Consider the following 19,930-nt stretch of genomic DNA (forward strand, 5'->3'; position numbering starts at 1 on the left):
CTGCCAGACACTCCAGTTTCTCCCTGTATACGTCTGGGTCCCCAGAGTCTCGCGTGGAACTGGAGTTCAGAGCAGTCAGGAGCTTTTGTCTCCCTCCTGATTGAGAAAGCCTGCTGTGTACTCAGTTGCCAGCCCTTTCCACGCGCGGGTCCCCATACCTCTGCCTTCCGCGGCTCCTCTGAGTCTCAGTGTGCTTTTCTCTTTCCTTCTAGTTGTAGAATTTCCACTCAGCCAGCCTTCCTGTGGCTCTGGATGATGTTTATTTTGTCTTTTAGTTGTAGTTTTGAAATTGTTGTGCGAGGCAGCAGTTGAGGTGTTTACCTATGCCGCCATCTTGGTTTCTCTCCTAATTTTTTAATATAATTTTAATATTTTTGTTTTTATATGGTATACCCAATATAAGAATAAGTCTACTTCTTTTATATTTGCTCCCATAAGATTATATGGATTGAATATTTATTGAGCACTTGCTATGTGCCAGGTACTCTTCTGGCTTTGGGAGTAGGGAGGATTCAACAGAAGGAAAATTGTAAACAAAAATTGCTTCCCTATTGGAGTTTACATTAGTAGGAGACTGGCTATAAGTAAATAAGGAAAAGTATGTTATCTATATATATAAAAGGCTAATATGCTAAGTGTCTGACCATCTTACCAGTCGCTATGACACTCACTGACTGCCAAGGTGCAGAGCTTCAACGCAGGAGCTGCCGAGATGCAGTGACTTGGTAGCGGCAGTTTTCGGGTGATGCACCCCGAAATCAGAGAGGAGGGAGCCCAATTCCTTGCCAGGACGCGTGATTCTACTTTTGGCCATGGGTTATGTTGTTGCTGGGGCACTGTTGGCCCTAAATCCGGTTTATTGCACACTTGCATTTGTGGTCCACACCCTGTATGACAGCAACTTTGCAGAGTGCCCTCTTGCACTCTGGGACCCCTTGGGGGATGTCAAAGAACCGGTTTTGGCCAGGCCAAGGGACCCACCTGCTGGAGGGACCCTGCTCCCTCCACAGATGCCAGCTAAGGGATCACGGGAGGTTGGCTTCAGAGTGTGTCCAGCCTGTCTCGCCCAGTCCCACCCCGCCGGCAACCTTCTAATTAATTTCCTTTTAATGTACACAAATTCAATGCCTGGGTCATTAGTGATGATGATAATGCTGTATAGAAAGTTGGAACGCTGAGGTAGTATGGGGGGTATAGTTTTAAATAGGAAGGCATCATTATTGAAGCAGTTGTTATAAAAATTATACAGTGGGAAATATTTTAACTCTTTCAATTATGACTTTAAGAATGAGCACTGGATCTCTAAAATGTTTGTAATCGCAGTGGTTCTGATGCCATACTGCTAGTGATGGTGATCACTAGTTGGCATTATGCATGGTACCATGGAAGGGGTGGAGAAACTGTAGGAGCACCTCTGCTCGGCTGTGAAACAGGATCACCAGACATAATGATGAGGGGAGGGAGGGAACGAAAAAAGACGAAAGGGAGGAGAATTTAAGAAGACACTAGGTTTTTATTTTGATTTTTAAAAAAAGTTACGCAGTAATCCCCAATAAGCTGTTGGTGGTAGCTTTAGGTTCCAGCAGGCAGCGTCCACCAGAATATACCTGATTCATAAGCACGTTACAGTGGTGACTCATGTTTCTTTTTTAGTCTTTCACCCAACACCAGACAATTAAACTTGTGTCTTAACTATGGTGATGATATGGTGATAGAATACTTCTTTTTAGCGTTATGTCTTTACTATGTATGCATTCTACCCATTTTTTATTTTTTAATTTTATTTATTTTTTTTAACAATTCTAAATTTTTTTATTTTGATGGAGTCTTTAGGGTTTTCTTTTTTTTTGAGTTTTCTACTTTATTTTATTTTTTTATTGTTTAAAATATTACATATATTAGTACATATATCTCCTTTTTTTCCCCCATTGACCTTTCCCCAGCCTCCCCTAACCCCTGTCGCATGCCCTCATCCCACCCCCCCCAGTGTCTTGTGTCCATTGGTTGTGCTTATATGCATGCATACAAGTCCTTTGGTTGATCTCTTTCCCCCCCTCCCCAACACTCTGCAGCCTTTCCGCTGTGATTTGACAGTCTGTTCGATGCTTTACTGCCTCTGTATCTATCTTCTTATTCATCAGGTTATAATGTTCTTTATTTTCCATAAATGAGTGAGATCATGTGTTACTTTTCTTTCATTGCCTGGCTTATTTCACTTAGCATAATGCTTTCCAGGTTCATCCATGCTGCTACAAATGGTAGTAATTCCTTCTTTTTTATAGCAGTGTAGTATTCCATTGTGTAGATGTACCATAGTTTTATAATCCACTCATCTGCTGATGGGCCTTTAGGCTGTTTCCAAATCTTAGCTATGGTGAATTGTGCTGCTATGAACATAGGGGTGCATATATCCTTTCTGTCTGGTGTTTCTAGTTTCTTGGGATATAATCCTAGAAGTGGGATTACTTGGTCAAATGGGAGTTCCATTTTTAGTTTTTTGAGGAAACTCCATACTGTTCTCCACAGTGGCTGCACCAGTCTGCATTCCCACCAGCAGTGCACGAGGGTTCCTTTTTCTCCGCATCCTCGCCAGCACTTGTCGTTTGTTGATTTGTTGATGGTAGCCATTCTGACAGGTGTGAGATGGTACTGCATTGTCGTTTTGATTTGCATCTCTCGGATAATTAGTGACTTTGAGCATGTTTTCATTGTCACTTGGCCTTCCTTCTGTCTTCTTTCGAAAAGATTCTATTTAGGTCCGTTGCCCATTTTTTTATTGGATCATTTATCTTTTATTAAGTTGTATAAGTTCCCTGTAGATGTTGGAGATTAAACCTTTATCAGTGATAACATTTGCAAATATGTTCTCCCATACAGTGGGGTTTCTTGTTGTTTTGTTATTGGTGTCTTTTGCTGGGCAAAAGCTTTTTATTTTGATGTAGTCCCATTTCTTTATTTTCTCTTTAGCTTCCATTGCCCTAGGAGTGGTATTGGTGAAGAAATTGCTTCAGCATATGTCTGAGATTTCTCTGCCTGTGGATTCCTCTAGTATTTTTATGGTTTCCCGTCTTATATTTAAGTCCTGTATCCATTTTGAGTTTATATTTGTGTATGGTGTAAGTTGGTGATCTAGTTTCATTTTTTTGCATGTATCTGTCTAATTTTCCCAACACCATTTATTGAAGAGACTGTCTTGACTCCATTGTATGTTCATGCCTCCTTTGTCAAATATTAATTGAGCATAGTGGTTTGGGTTGATATCTGGGTTCTCTATTCTATTCCATTGGTCTATATGTCTGTTCTTGTGCCAGTACCAGTCTGTTTTGAGAACAGTGGCTTTGTAGTACAGCTTGAAATCTGGTATTGATATCTCACCTACTTTGTTCTTCTTTCTCCATTATGTTCATTTTTTAAAGGTAGGTTGTAAAAAATGTAGTCAGCTGTCATTAATAGCCTTATAATCATTTATACATTTTTTTATTGATTTGAGAGAGAAGAGAGAAAGAAATACCAATTTGTTGTTCCACTTACGCATTTATTGGTTGATTTTTAAAAAATATATTTTATTGATTTTTTTACAGAGCGGAAGGGAGAGGGGTAGAGAGTTAGAAACATCAATGAGAGAGAAACATCGATCAGCTGCCTCTTGCACACCCCCTACTGGGGATGTGCCCACAATCAAGGTACATGCCCTTGACCGGAATCGAACCTGGAAGCTTTCAGTCCACAGGGTGACACTCTATGCACTGAGCCAAACTGGTTAGGGCTATTGGTTGATTTTTTTATGTGCCATGATCTGGTATCGAACCTGCAAGTTGGCATATCTGGAAGATGCTCTAACCAACTGAACTACCCAGTCAGGTCATGATCATTTGAATTTTCAGTTTTGTTTCTTTCAGTTATAGTCTTGAGAAAGAATGTTAAAAATATCAAAACATTAAACTACCAACAGATAAAACAGAAACATTTGAGAATTTGTTGTTTTTAAAGCTATGGTTGTTTTTGGAAGTAGTTGTACAGTTTAGGTAAGGGGGAAAAAGATTGTAAAACCAGAAAATTTTATTTTTCTTTGCCCTTGTCTTTCTACTTGCTGTATACTAGTAGTAGGAGCTAATAGGAATGTCTGAGGGTTTATTATGTGGTCATTTATAGCTATACTAGAGGCCCGGTGCACACAATTTGTGCACGGGGGTTGTGTCCCTCAGCCCAGCCTGCACCCTCTCCAATCTGGGACCCCTCGGGGGATGTCCGACTGCCAGTTTAGGAATCGGGCCTAAATCGGCAGTTGGACATCCCTCTCACAATCCGGGATCACTGGCCTCTGTCCGCTCGCCTGCCTGCCTGATTGCCCCTAACCGCTTCTGCCTGCCAGCCTGATCACCCCCTATCCGCTCCCCTGTCAGCCTGATTGATGCCTAATGGCCCCCCTGCTGGCCTGATGGCCCCCAACTGCCCTCCCCTGCTGGCCTGATGGCCCCCAACTGCCCTTCCCTGCCGGCCTGATGGCTCCCAACTGCCCTCTCCTGCCGGCCTGATCACCCACAACTGCCCTCCCCTGCCGTGACCCACCTCCTCCGTGCCGCGCGGAGTCACGGCATGGAGCGGTCCCCAGGCCCCACCTCCTCTGTGTGCGCGGCTATCTTGTGGATGCCACTTAGGCTTTTATTATATAGGATAATGTACTACTTCTTAGTGTACAAAGCAGTGAACTGATTATTTAGGACTTCATTAAAGTAAGTGACTAGCAGTATAATCAACATCTAAATACAGATAAGGAAGAGTATTCAGAATTTTAGGCAGTTGGCCGAGTATCAATCAGAGTTGTTAAAAGAACATTCAGTTGGATGCCTTCGTGAATAAATAGTTTTTGCAAATTCATGTTTACCTTGTACCTAATAAGAAACATAACTAGACATACTACATTTAATTAAGTACTGGTTGTAATTGTAATTGTACTTTAAAATTAAAGACCTAACTGATCTGTTGTAATTATGTCAATTTATTTTAAAGTTGTCCAAACGCTCATTTCTTAACCATGTGTACGCCATAAGCGTCTATAGACGCAAGCAGCGGACCTTTTTTAATTAAATTCAAAATATCGTGGCAGTTAACTTGTTAAATTGCACACTGTGTTAGAAGAGCCTCAGATAATAACATGGCAAATTTAAACTTTTCCTTTCATACTTTCTTTTCTCCAGTGTTTTATTGTGAGTGTGTGCTTTTTGAAAAATTATCTTTTAGGCTTAATGGGGCTGTTTGAAAAACGTCGCTTCAGAAAATTCCTAGTATATGTTGCCAACTTCGATGAAAATGATGCTAGAACGTTTGAGGGTATTGATCCTAAGAAGACTGCAATGCGAGAGGTGTATAAGAAATTTGATTTGGGCCAAGATGTTATAGATTTTACTGGTCATGCCCTGGCGCTTTACAGAACTGATGAGTAAGTTTTCTGGTTTTTAGATTTATATATTTTTTGGAATGCTAACTGAATTTCCTAGTTCTCCAATGTGGAAATTCTAGCTAAACAAATATATAGTCATGTCATACACTGAAAGAAGAGGTTCTACTTGCAAATTAATGTTAGAACCTTATAAGTAAAATGCAAAGGTAATTAATTAGTTGAAATCTCTGCAGAAAAAGATCTTAAATTGAACACAAGAATGAAAACCGAAGCCTTTTGTTTATATTTATTTCCTCTTCTCCAGCTATTTAGATCAACCATGTTGTGAAACCATTAATAGGATTAAACTTTACAGTGAGTCTTTGGCAAGATATGGCAAAAGCCCGTACCTTTATCCACTGTATGGCCTTGGAGAGTTGCCACAAGGATTTGCAAGGTAAGAACCCATATTTAACCTATTTGCTAAAACCCCACTGATTCTGAACTTCATCTTCAACAGAAGTATATGAGATACGGTTGTGAAAAATGAGACAAGATATGCCTGTGAATAATGAGATGCTTTTTATTTTTGAAGTAAAATTCACATACAACAAAACCACAGAGCTACAGTAAAAATGTTGAGTTTGATAAATGTATAAACGTGTAATAAAAACTGCAGTATCAAGATAACATTTTTCTTATTCCAGAAAATTCCCGTGTATCATCTCATAATCACCTCCCCCAACCATAACAATTACATTTGTAATTTCTATCACTATAAAATACTTTTGCCTGTTTTTGAAGTTTATATAAAGGAGATAATACAATATGCACTCATTTGTGTATGGCCTTTGCTTAATATTTTTGAGATTCATTTATGTTGATACACATGCTGGTGGTAGTTCATTTAAAAAGTATTGAGTAGTATTCCATTATGTGAATATACCCCCTTGCCTTTATGGATACTTGAGAGAGTGATTGTACCACTTTATACTCAGCAATGCCTGAGAATTTTAGTTGCTCCATATGCTTGTTAACATTTGTATTGTCAGTCTTTTTAGTTGAAACTACCCAGTAGGTGTGAAATGGTATCTCATTATGGTTTTAATTTGCATTTCTTGAGGACTAATATTGATCACCTTTTCATGAGCTTGTTGGCAGTTAGTATAATTTTGTGGTGTGATTGTTCATGTCTTCTGTACATTTTTAAAGATTGGGTTGTCTTTGTTTGTGATACGTAGGAGATCTTGATGTATCCTGGCAGCAAGTCTTTTGTCAGATATATGCATTATAAATGTTTTCTTCCAATCGGTGGCAGAAGCTTTATATTTTTATGTTGTATCTTTTTAAAAAAATATTTTTATTGATTTCAGAGAGGAAGAGAGAGGGAGAGAGAGAAACATCAATGATGAGAGAGAATCATTTTTCGGCTGCCTCCTGCACCCCCCACACTGGGGATCGAGCCCACAACTCAGGCATGTGCCCTGACTGGGAATTGAACCTTCTTTCCTCTCCTGGTTCATGTCAATGCTCAACCACTGTGCCATGCTGGGCTCTCTCTTTTTTTTTTTTTTTTTCAATGTTTAGTGCTTTTGGGGTCCTAAGAAAGCTCAAGAGCATAAAGATGTTCTCTTAGGTCTTTTTCTAAAAGCTTTATAGTTTTAGCTTTGTGTTTCAATCTGTGGTTCATCTTGAAATAATATTAGTGTATGGGGTGAGCTAGGGCTCATAGTTCACTTTTCTCATACCGATATTTAGTTGTTCTAGCACCATTTGTTGGAAAGATTTTTTTTCCAGTTGTCTTGGTGCCTTTGCAGAAAATCATTTGACCATATATGTGTCTTTTGTTCCAGTGATCTATTTAATTTTCCTATGCCATTACCACACTGTCCTGAATATTATAGTTTTATAGTAAGTCTTGAAATCAGGTAATTCAAGTCCTCATCTTTGTTCTTTTTCAAAATGTTTTGGCTATTTGAGGTCCTTTGTATTTCCATATATATTTTAGAACAGGTTGTCAATTTCTAGAAAAAGTGCTTGCTGGGATTTTGATCAGGATGAATTAACTCTATAGATCAGGAGGGTAGTAAAGAATAAAGGAGGCTAAATATATGGTGACGGGAGATGACTTTGGGTGGTTACACAATGCAATATACAGATTATGTATCATAGAAATGTACAGTTAAAACCTATATGATGTTACTAACTAGTGTCATCCCAATAAATTTAATAAAATCTGTAGATCAATTTGGGGGAGAATTATCTTAATAATACTGAGTTTTCCAATGCATGAATTTGCTCTCTTCATATATTTAGGTTTTCTTTGTCTCAGCAATGTCTTGTAGATTTCATTGTAGAGATCTAGCATTTTTTTTTTGTTCAAATTTAGTCATAAGTGTGGTTATTTTGATGTTGCTGTTAATGAAAGTTTATTTTCATAGTTGTTTGCGGCTAATATATAGAAATATAATTGATTTATGTATACTGACATATCTAGTTTTATACATTTCTTGGGATTTTCCTTGTACACAGTTGTCTCATCTTTGAACAGAGATTAGCTTCTTCTCTTAACAACCTTTGTGTTCCTCCTTTTCTCCCCCTGCCTTAATGCACTGGCTAGGACTAATAGAAAAATGATGAATAGAAGTTGTGAGAATGACACACTTGCTTTGTTCCAAGTCTTAAGGGGAATGTTTTCAGTATTTTATTAAATATGTTTTTTTTCTAGAATAAAAAATTTCTTTTTAAAAATATATTTTATTGATTTTTACAGACAGGGAGAGGGATAGAAAGTTAGAAACATCGATCAGCTGTCTTCTGCACACCCCCTACTGGGGATGTGCCTGTAACCAAGGTACATGCCCTTGAACAGAATTGAACCTGGGACCCTTCAGTCCCCAGGCCGACGCTCTATCCCAGCCGTGGGCAAACTACGGCCCACGGGCTGGATCCGGCCCATTCGGCTGTTCTATCCGGCCCGTGGAGCCGAAAGAGCAGAGGGTTCTCTTGCTCTCCCCTCCGCTCCTTTACTTTGAATTTATATTAGTTCACACAAACACTCCATCCATGCTTTTGTTCCAGCCCTCCGGTCCAGTTTAAGAACCCATTGTGGCCCTCAAGTCAAAAAGTTTGCCCACCCCTGCTATCCACTGAGCCAAACCAGCTAGAGCTAGATTAAAAATTTTTGTATTTGTATCTTGCTGAGAATTTTTATTATGAAGGGGTATTGACACTGAGTTAATAATGCAGAGTAGGAGGAAGTGAGGTGGGGAGAGAGAGAAACTTTGATGTGAGACAGAGACATATTAATGGGTTGCTTCCCCAATGCAACCCAACCAGAGCCGGGGATCAAACCTGCAACCCAGGTTTGGATTACCCTTGATCGGAAATTGAACCCACGACCCTTCAGTGCTTGGGCTGATCCTGTAACCACTGAGCAACACTGGTCAGGGCTATTCTTTTAATTTTTAAAATTTAGTTTGTGTGTGTGTATGAATTTGTGTATGTTAGCTGTCACTACTAGTTTGTATAGAATTCAGGGGTCCTCAAACTATGGCCCACCGAGGACATTTATCCGGCCCGCCGGGTGCTGCTGCCTGTCCTGCTTAGAGCCAACTCGTACCGGGCCCGCAGTGCGCATAGGAATTTGTTCATAGTTTTTTTTTTTAAACTATAGTCCGGCCCTCCAATGGTCTGAGGGACAGTGAACTGGCCCCCTGTTTAAAAAGTTTGAGGACCCCTGGATAGTGGGTTTTTTTCTTTTAGCTATTTTCAAAAATTTCTTTAGGTTTTGGCACTTTCACTAGGATTTGTCTAGGTGTGGTTTTGCTTTGCATTTGTTAAAATGCTTGAACGTGTAAGGTCATTTTTCATATCAAATTGGTAATTTTTAAATCACTATCCTTTCCAGATATTTCATCCCATATTCTTTTCTCCTGAGACACCAGTTATTTGTACATTAGATTCTTGGTGTTATTCCATAGGTCATTGAGGCCCTGCTCATTTTAAAAAACATTTTTATATGTTGATTTTTATTTTTTAAAATATATTTTTATTGATTTCAGAGGAGGGAGGGAGAGATAGAAACATCAGTGATAGAGAATCATTGATCGGTTGCCTACTGTACACCCCCTACTGGGGATGGAGCCCGCAACCTGGGCATGTGCCCTGACCAGGAATTGAACCTTGACCTTCTGGTTCGTAGGTCGACACTCAACCACTGAGCCATGCTGGCTGGCCTGTACTGATTTTTAGAGAGAGAGAGAGAGAAACATCAATTTGTTCCAGCCATTATGCATTCATTGGTTGATTCTTGTGCCTACACTGGGGATTGAACAACATTGGCCTATGAAGAGGATGCTCCAGTCAACTGAGCTACTTGGCCAGCACTGTTCATTTTGTGTATTTATTCCCTCTCCTTACTTCATTGGATAATGCCTGTTCATTTGTCTTCAAGTTCACTGACTCTTGTTTCTCTTATTTCCAATAGGCTGGTAATCCCTTTCAATGAGTTTTAATTTTTTTTCAATATTGTACTTTGTAGATCTAGAATTTCTATTTTCAGATATAGTTTTAATTTATCTTGTGAGATTCTGTGTAGCTCATTTTGACTCTCCTAAATATATTTATAACATTCTTGAACATGTATCCTTGAACAAGGATGTTTGCAAATTTTCTTTTTTGTTTTGTTTTGTTAATCCTCACCTGAGGATATTTTTTTCAATTTATTTTTAGAGAGATGAGAGGGAGGCGGGAGAGTGAGAGACAGAGAAACATTGATGTGAAAGAGGTTGCCTCCCACACATGCCCAAATTGTGAACCTGTAAGTCAGGTATATGCCCTTGATGAGGAATTGAACCCACAACCCTTCGTGCACGGGCTGACACTCTTAACCACTGAGCCACCGATCCGGATATCCTTGATCATCCTATCTAATAAAAGAGTAATATGCAAATTAACTGTCACTCTGCGACAAAATGGTGGACCCCATAGCCACAAGATGGTGCCCAGTCCCCTCAGCCCCGGTGCTGGAGTGTCCGGGCCTGTCCGCCGGAGCAGCGAGGCTGGATCCACCGCTGGAGGGCGTGGGTCCAGCCTCCCCGCTCCACCGCTGCTGCAGCATCTGGGCCTGTCAGCCCCGCAGGGGTTCGCGGGGACCAAGCGGCGAGGCTGGATCTGCCCCAGACACGGCAGACAGAGCCTGGACAGCAGGGCTTGGGGGCTTCCTTAGCGCGTTGGCAGCGGGGAAGCCCCAGGACCAGCAGACAGAGCCCAGACAGCAGGGCTTGGGGGCTTCCTTAGCGTGTTGGCAGCGGGGAAGCCCTAGGACCAGCAGACAGAGCCCAGATAGCAGGGCTTGGGGGCTTCCTTAGCACGGCAGTGGCGGGGAAGTCCCCAAACATGGCAGACAGAGCCCGGACAGCAGGGCTTAGGGGCTTCCTTAGCACGGCAGTGGCGGGGAAGTCCCCAAACATGGCAGACAGAGCCCGGACAGCAGGGCTTAGGGGCTTCCTTAGCAAGGTGGCGGCGGGAACACCCCCAGGCCCCACAGACAGAGCCCGAACAACAGGGCTTGGGGGCTTCCTTAGTGTGTCAGTATCGGCGAAGCCCCCAGGCCTGGCAGACAGAGCACACTGCAGGGCATTGGGGCTTCCTTCGCATGGCGCATGGCGGCGGCAGGCAGAGAGCGGACAGCAGGGCATGGGGGCTTCATCTCCATGGCTGCAGCGAAACCCCCAGGCCCTGCAGAGAGCAGAGAACCATGGGAGTGGGCCTAAGCCATCAGTAGGACATCCCCTGAGAGCTCCTGGATTGTAGAGGGTGCAGGTTGGGCTGAGGGACCCCCGTGCACGAATTTCATGCACCGGGCCTCTAGTATTTCTAATAGTTGTCTTTAACCTTCCTCATTTTTTTTTTTAGCAGTAGTAATATGGGTCAGTTTATGTTGATTGCTTATCCTCTTTGGATCACATTTTTTTTATGTCTTGTAATTTATAGTGTATACTGGACATATATGCTGGAGTCTTTCTCTGAAGAGTATTAATTTTCAAATAGACAGATAAATTCACTTTGAATTTTGGAGGTTTGATTTTATGCCTTTTTAAAGGGGATCTTTTGTTCTTGGCTGACTTATTAGTCTTGGTACAGTAGGTGTGGTCCTAGGCTTTTCTTGGGAAGCCCAGGGTGTCTGCCAAACTCCTAATTTAATAAGGCAGTTTCAAACTTCAGACTCGTTTGTCCTTATGACCTACAGCTGTAATCTCTGCTCAAGTCTTTTTGCTTTTCAACTGCTGCTTTTTTGCTGCCTTTCTTGGAGTCTTCCTCATGTGCAAGTACTTCTGGAGTTAGTTAAGGATGAAAGAGATTTTAGAGATTTGGTGGTACTGTTTGTAGGGTTCCCCTCCTCCGAGCCCCCAATTTTCTTCTCCATTAACAACCCCAAATTCTATCCTATGTCATCTTAAGACAATAAGACCGCAGGCTTTTTCTTCTGTTATAGCTATTCCATGTTATAAGGCCTGGGGAGTTCTTAACCTCAGGGGAAGACTCATTCATATAAACTACATAAAGATTTCATCCAGTTTCCTCCTTTCAAGTTTTTCCCCCAGTTTCTGCTTGCGTTTAGTCACTGTCCGATGCCTCTTGATAGTTTTATTTATATGCAAGAGGATTAGACACATTTAAGCTATTCTTTCATTATTGGTCCTTTTTTTTTCTTACTTGATATTCATTACTGAATATGATACATCTTTACATGGTTTTCATTATTTTTTATAATTGATGCTTTAATGACTTTTAAACTAATGCCTTTTGGAAGAAACTTGAGCAGATATATTTCTTATAATTCTTTAAGATCTAAGAAAGTAGACTTTAGTAGTTTAAACAATTATAAATTACCAATTGTAATTTAAAAAATTTTCTAGGCTAAGTGCTATTTATGGAGGTACCTACATGCTGAATAAACCAATTGAAGAAATAATTGTGCAAAATGGAAAAGTGATTGGTGTTAAATCTGAAGGAGAGGTAAAGTAGCATTTACAATTAAAATATACTGTGTTCTCGGTGAAGAAAACATTGTTATCTAATAAGTACTTAAATTTGGTATGGGCACTGATGCTAGATTTTAGACTACATGGTTATCTGATTTCTTATAATAAACTGGTATTCATTATGATTAAGGACTAGTTACTGAGTCTGTGCTTTAAGAAAACAGATCAATACTTTGTTTTGTTAATGGTTGCTGCTTCTTGAGACTATAAAATATGCATTGTGGATGAGTGCTAAGTGGTATATACTGTGGGTTGATGCCTGTCTCAGATGGGCTTATTAGGCAATACTGTTTCGTTATTATCTATATATATATATAAAAGCCAAGTGACCAGAACAATGGAATGACTGGTTGTTATGATGTGCACTGGGCCTCTAGTAATTTAATAAATTGTTAAATATTAACCATGTTTATATATATATATATATATATATATATATATATATATATATATATATATATATATATATATATATTTCAGAGAGAAAGGAAGTGGGAGAGAAGAGATAGAAACATCAATGATAAGAGAGAATCATCAATCGGTTGCCTCCAGCACGCCCATACTGGGGATCAAGCCCGCAACCTGGGCATGTGCCCTGACAGGGAATTGAACCATGACCTCCTGGTTCATAGGTTGACCCTCAGCCACTGAGCCATGCTGGCCTGGCATCAGTGTTAATTGTTAACATTTAATTTGGGGTTCATTTGTGGAGCTGGCTAGGTGGAGTTTTGAGTAGTGTCTAAAATTTGAATTGAATATAAATCATAGTTAATTAAAAAATACATGTTTTTATTGATTTCAGAGAGGGAGGGAGAGGGAGAGATAGAAACATCAATGGAGAGAGAATCATTGATGGTCTTGCCTCTTGCATGCCCCCTACAGGGATAGAGCCCGCAACCTGGGCATGTGCCCTAACTGGGAATCGAACTGTGACCTCCTAGTTCATTGGTTGATGCTCAACCACTTGAGCCATACCTGCCGGGCCATAGAATCTTGTTGAAGGGCACATTCTGATTCAGTAAATGTTCAGAGGTGGGACTACATTTTCTTTCAGGCTCTCAGACGAGGCAGATGCTATTGGTCTGCAAACCAGATTATTCCACTTCTATGAACTGTCGCCTCTTACAAATAGAAATGCTCAAAAAGGAAACTCAGAAACTAAGTTATAAAGAATACACACACACACACACACACACACACACACACACACACACACACACACACTTTCTTTTTTATTGGTTTCAGAGAGGAATGTAGAGGGATAGAGAGAGAGAAACATCAGTGATGAGAGAGAATCATTGATTGGCTGCCTCCTGCATGCCCCACACTGGGGATGGAGCCTGCAACTAAGGCATGTGCCCTGACCAGGAATTGAACTGGCAACCTCTTGGTTCCTGGGTCAACGCTGAACCACTGAGCCATGCCGGCTGGGCACAAAGAATATTTTGGTATTCCATGGGTTAAGACCATGTAAGCAATACTCAGTAGTTGGCCATCTGAACTTTTACTGTTGCAGATCTTTTGTTAACTACCTTATGCCTTTTCAGCATAATAGGTGTTCGGGAAATTTGGTTAATGTTTTTACTTGCTATCTAAAAGTCCATTTTAAATCTTCACCTGAGGATATGTTTTTATTTGTTTTAGAGAGGGGCAGGGGGGTGGGCACTGATTGTTGCCTCCCATATATGTGCCCCAGCTGGTATTAAACCTTTAGCCTTTTAGTTTACGGGATGATGCTCCAACCAACTGAGCCACCCAGCCAGGGCTCAAAATCCTTTTTATTGCAGCCCTTCCTCACCCCCCCTCATTCTTCTTTGCTTCACACAGCTGGTACTACTTAGGAAATTTCAAGGCTTTGATATACAAGAGAAGTAGACTGTAATATATATCTTGTAACTTAAGTTTTACTTAGAAAGCATAGTGTTAAAATGAGAATCATTTTGGTTGGTTTGTATTAAATTTCAAAGCTTTGATATAAAGGGGAAGAAGACTAAAATATATATCTTGCAACTTAAGTTTTACTTAAAAAGCCTAGTGTTAAAATGGTATTTTGGTTTGTTTGTAATGCTAGTACTATTACTAAAGAGTCTTTACTTGGTACTTCTCATATAATGACAACCCCTAATTACACTGTTTCATTTTATCCTAACCACCACCCTTTGAGATTGCAAAAAGCCAGGATATGAACACTGATCTGCCTAGTTCTAAAACTTCTGAACACTGCAACAGTTTTCCTAATATTTGAATAGGGTTTAGAATTAATGAATCTGTTCCAGGAAAATTTGTAGAGATTGTCGGCAGAGCTAGTTTTAATAGTTATCTTATATAGTTCAATAAATTTCTGCAGTTAATGTGAGAACAGTAAGAGATTATATTCAAGAGACAATGGCATCGCTATACTGTCTGAAAACATCATGGAAACCAAATACTATAACATCTTTAAATGTTTTGTTAACAGATTGCTCGTTGTAAGCAGCTCATCTGTGACCCCAGCTATGTAAAAGACCGGGTAGAAAAAGTGGGTCAGGTGATCCGTGTTATCTGTATTCTCAGTCACCCCATCAAGAACACCAATGATGCCAACTCCTGCCAGATCATTATTCCGCAGAACCAGGTCAATCGGAAGTCAGGTAAGTTTTGGAGATCAGCAGATGTTTGTAGAATTTTGGTAGACAAAATTTACTTTGTATTTTATCCAATTTTATTTGCTCTATTAGAGTGAAAAAGCCTTATTTATTTTTTTTTTGTTAACACATGGGAAACAACATATGATGGATCCCTTTTAGTTGAGATCCTAAATCATCACATTAAATGGACAAATTAAATTAGCCTAGGAGTCCTCCCTCAGGTTTGCATCCACTGCTTTGGGCCTTCGATTCCTCATCTGTGGAATTCAGAGGCTGAACTAAGATGAGCAGTTCAGTTTCTCCCGTTCCAACATTATATGCCTGTAAAGGTTTAGCTTATTAGTGACGCCACTATTTTGAGACGATGATAGTGGTACTTTTATGTCATCATTTGTAAACTTATTACTTATATCTAATTTTAACAGTGTGCTAGCATACAACTTAAATTTCTCTAAGATCAGGATTTCTAAAATAGTAATTCCTGATTTATTTGCTTTAACCAGCAGTTTTCATCTACTACATCTTCCTGAAGTCCTAAATCTTTTAACAAAAATTCAACTAAAAAGGGGTTTTTGGCTTTGAAATAGACAATTAAAAGCCATCTGTATTGCCAAAACCGGTTTGGCTCAGTGGATAGAGCGTCAGCCTGCGGACTGAAAGGTCCCAGGTTCGATTCCGGTCAAGGGCATGTAACTTGGTTGCGGGCACATCCCCAGTAGGAGGTGTGCAAGAGGCGGCTGATCGATGTTTCTCTCTCATCGATGTTTCTGACTACCTATCCCTCTTCCTTCCTCTCTGTAAAAAATCAATAAAACATATTAAAAAAAAAAAAGCCATCTGTATTTAATTTTTTTTTTCTGTATAGGAATCCAAATCACAGAAGATTTATTACTAGAACAAAGGGACTTGTACTAAACTAATCTTTAAAGGGTTTCCACGCAGATTCCTGGGTCGGTGAAAGTAACAAAAGGGAGCCCAGTAATTGTTTTCTATTTTGGAAGTTAATGTAGTTATTTAGTGGTATACAGACAAGTAGACGTATGGAATTATATGAGTTTATTATGCCAACTCAAGAATAGCTTTTGCTGATTTGTAATTTTAAATATGTGAGAAATCAATATAGAAGGTCCCCACTTAACGATGGTTTGACTTAATGATTTATCAAGTTGGTGCAAAAGTGATTTAACTACACAACCAATGTTTTTTCTTTTCAGCACCGTTTTGAATTGATATACTCAACAATATTACAAAATAGACTTTGTGTTAGATGTTTTGTCCAATTATAGGCTAATGTAACTCTTCTGAGCACATTTAAGGTGTGCTAAGCTAAGCTATGATGTTTGGGAGGTTAGATGTATTAAATGTATTTCGACTTCCGGTATTTATGATGGGCTTATCAGGATATAACCCTTCTGTAAGTTGAGGAGCATCTGTACTTAATGAAACCTTTCTTAGCCATTCAAAACCTTTTGCAATGCAAGGTTCAGAGAGGCAGAAGACCCCAGAGCAGTTAATATGGTTTGCCAGGTTTCCACAGTTAGCTGTGACAATGCTGGGAAGAGAAATTTCATTTTCAAGTCCAGCAGTTCACTGCCACATAAATCCTTGATCTCCAAAAGGCTAAAAAGTTGCTGAATATTTGCATATTTTATGACCCTGTTTGCCTCCATATACATAGAACTTAAGTTTAGAAGGTATTGTCTATTCCAAGTAATTTTAATTCACCCCTCAAAATACGGGTGAGACCTGAGTGATGCCGTTTTACAAACCTTGGCAGTGAGATGGCATTACTTGTTTCCAGATATCTATGTCTGCATGATCTCCTCTGCACACAACGTGGCAGCACAAGGGAAGTACATAGCCATAGTCAGTACAACTGTGGAGACCAAGGAACCCGAGAAAGAAATCAGACCAGCTTTGGAGCTCTTGGAACCAATTGAACAGAAGTAAGTGATGTGTTCATTTATATCAGCTAAAATCCTAGATTAATTTTGGCTCCATGGTGGGGCAAACCCAATGAGAAGAAAGAACCATCATCTCCACCAATCTCATCCTTCGGGTTTTGAATTTCAGGCAAAGCAGTGAATGGGTGTGGGGTCAGCTCACCTGCTCACTTAATTCTTTTTCTCCTTCAGATTCATTAGCATCAGTGACCTGCTTGTACCAAAAGATTTGGGCACAGAAAGCCAGGTGAGTGTGGTGATCTGAAAAGGGTATTAACACGTTTTATTGGGAGATTTCCTTAGTTTCAAGTCTTTTTAATTTTTATTTTCAGATCTTTATTTCCCGTACATACGATGCTACAACTCACTTTGAGACAACCTGTGATGACATTAAAGACATCTATAAGAGGATGACAGGTTCAGAGTTTGACTTTGAGGAAATGAAGCGCAAGAAAAATGACATCTATGGGGAAGACTAACAGCAGTACATGTTATCTAATTAGGACAGACTTAAAATTTGGCAAATAATGCATATTGTATGAAATCAATATTGTAAGGCCTGCTTTTATAATCCAAACCGAGAGATTGCAGAGCACTGCACCAGTAAATATTCCTCCCCTTTCTAATATCATGTATTAACTTGTATTCATGGAGTGGCTGTTCAGAATTGGCAGGTGACCATATTCTGTACTGTTTAACCAATGCTGGCTTTTTTTTCTAGTGAAGGATAAGTTTTAAAAAAACATTGTGATACTGATACAAAGATCTTGATACAGTATTTGTATCTTTTAATCAGTGTAGCCTTTACAGTTATGTGCTTCTGCTGCTCAAGAGCTGGACCAGTACAATTTGCGTGCCATCTGTCCTCAATATTAAGCAGATTTGAAATCAAATATTTCATAATTTGGGAAAGTGTACGGAAGTTTTCACTATAGATTTACATTTTGGTCCTGTCAAGTATTATGATAGTGTCCACGTAGCCTCACCACAGGTTTGGTTTATGTGGGCTTAAAATTCTAACTGAACTCCAGACTTTGAGTCATTTTGGGGGAAGCCTGTGTGGTGTTTTAATCTAATTGATGAGCGCAAAGGAAATAGAAACCTATCATAAAGCAGGTAAATGTAGAAGCTTCTATCATATCCCAGGTGTGGCCTTTTCATGGACCAAGCTGCAATGCAGTATTGATTTGACAGAGCCTCTCCTTCAATGATGTCTGCCTCAAAATGGTTCCAAATGATTTCTGTACTGCAAAATAAAGCCAGACTCTGGAAACCAAGTCCCTCTCAATTGGTCTGTTTGTTCCCTGGTGTTTAAGAGCTGTAAGTATTATGCTGGCCATGATACAGTTGTTCATTTCCCTCAGTAGAGCTGAAACTGATGCTAGGAGAGATGCTGGAGTGGAACTGTGCTCAGTTACTAACAGCATGTGAAGATTCAAACTTGGATGGATAGAGAAGCAAGTCTGGCTTCACTGTGAGTAGACCCTAAATCAGGGGTGGGCAAACTTTTTGACTCAAGGGCCACAATGGGTTCTTAAACTGGACCGGAGGGCCGGAACAAAAGCATGGATGGAGTGTTTGTGTGAACTAATATAAATTCAAAGTAAAGGAGCAGAGGGGAGAGCAAGAGAACCGGATAGAACAGCCGGATCCGGCCCGCGGGCCATAGTTTGCCCACGGCTGCCCTAAATTATATTCTTGACTCAGTATAACTGTGAAACTCTTGATAATCCTTTTTTTTTTTTGGTTAATCCTCACCCAAGGATATTTTCCCATTAATTTTTAGAGAGTGGAAGGGAGGGGGAAAGACACACAGAGGGAGAAACATTGATGGGAGAGAGAGACATTGATTGGTTGCCTCCCGAATTCGCCCCAACCAGGACCAGGGATGGAGTCTGCCACCAAGATACGTGCCCTTGACTGGAATCAAATCCGAGGCCATTTAGTCTGAGGGCCTACGCTCTAACCACTGAGCAAACTGGCTAGGGCTTAGATATTCTTAGTGGTGGTTAACAAGTACTCTTTGTTCAAATGCAAGTTAATTGCCTTTGATAGTTCTGCTTATAGGTAGCATTTGTAAGAGAACAAGGTAATTATCAGATGGGTAGGTGCTTTAAAGATTTTCATGTAATTTAAATTGTAATTAGAAATTGTTTTTAACTGGGATCTCCTTTCTCTGATAGCATGTACAGTAATAGCTATGGGACGAATGAAGACATCTTAATGGTATTCTTATAGGCTGAATATTGATTCTTATAGTTATGTCTGAAGTTCATATGATTAGGACACATGACTAATCTGTTACAGTAATTAGGATAATAATTTAGATTATTACTCAGATTATTTGATTTACTTTAGCTCAGTTTCTAAATCTCACACTACTCGTTTTGGCCAGATAATTCTTTGTTATGGGGGGGACAGTCCTGTGCATTGAATGATGTTTAACAGCATCTCTGATATCACTCTACCCACTAGATGCCAGGAGCACCTCCCTCGCCTAAGAACCAAAATGTCGTCCAGATGTTATATCCTGGGGGACAAAATGCCCAAGTTGAGAACCACTGCTTTATGTCAGGGGTGGGGAACCTTTTCTCTGCCAAGGGCCATTTGGATATTCTCAGGCCATACAAAACTATCAACTTAAAAATTAGCCTGTTGTATGGTCAGACATGCAAAATGTATAAACTGGAGCAAAGATATCAGGACTTTATGTCACAGGCCAACGGAGTCCAAAAATGATGAAGGCACAATTTCTGGAAGAGCTTATAGTCCAGGTTAGACCCATTGTTCTGTGACTTGGTTAAGTGTTAAAATAAAGAAATGGTGCTATGGGACTGATGGCCTTTGGATTAGATGTTGAAAGGCTTTTCAGTAAGGGGAGACGAACATTTGAGGTACAACTTGAAAGATGACTATATTGGACAGATAGCA

The 19,930-nt window shown here is 40.0% G+C and overlaps 1 protein-coding gene across 1 annotated transcript in view; it reads left to right on the plus strand.

Moving 5' to 3' along the window:
• Positions 1-18,757, plus strand: part of GDI2 (GDP dissociation inhibitor 2) — a 59,071-nt gene extending 40,314 nt beyond the window's left edge. The window contains exons 5-11 of the mRNA XM_080669778.1: positions 5,242-5,440; positions 5,706-5,837; positions 12,304-12,403; positions 14,888-15,059; positions 16,858-17,002; positions 17,192-17,246; positions 17,332-18,757. Of these exons, the coding sequence (XP_080525904.1) occupies positions 5,242-5,440; positions 5,706-5,837; positions 12,304-12,403; positions 14,888-15,059; positions 16,858-17,002; positions 17,192-17,246; positions 17,332-17,478 (950 nt within the window). The 3' untranslated portion in view covers positions 17,479-18,757. The remainder of the gene's footprint in view (positions 1-5,241; positions 5,441-5,705; positions 5,838-12,303; positions 12,404-14,887; positions 15,060-16,857; positions 17,003-17,191; positions 17,247-17,331) is intronic.
• Positions 18,758-19,930: the final 1,173 nt, after the last annotated feature.

Source organism: Plecotus auritus (assembly GCF_963455305.1).
Source record: "Plecotus auritus genome assembly, chromosome: 1".
In the NCBI taxonomy this organism is placed as follows: domain Eukaryota; kingdom Metazoa; phylum Chordata; class Mammalia; order Chiroptera; family Vespertilionidae; genus Plecotus; species Plecotus auritus.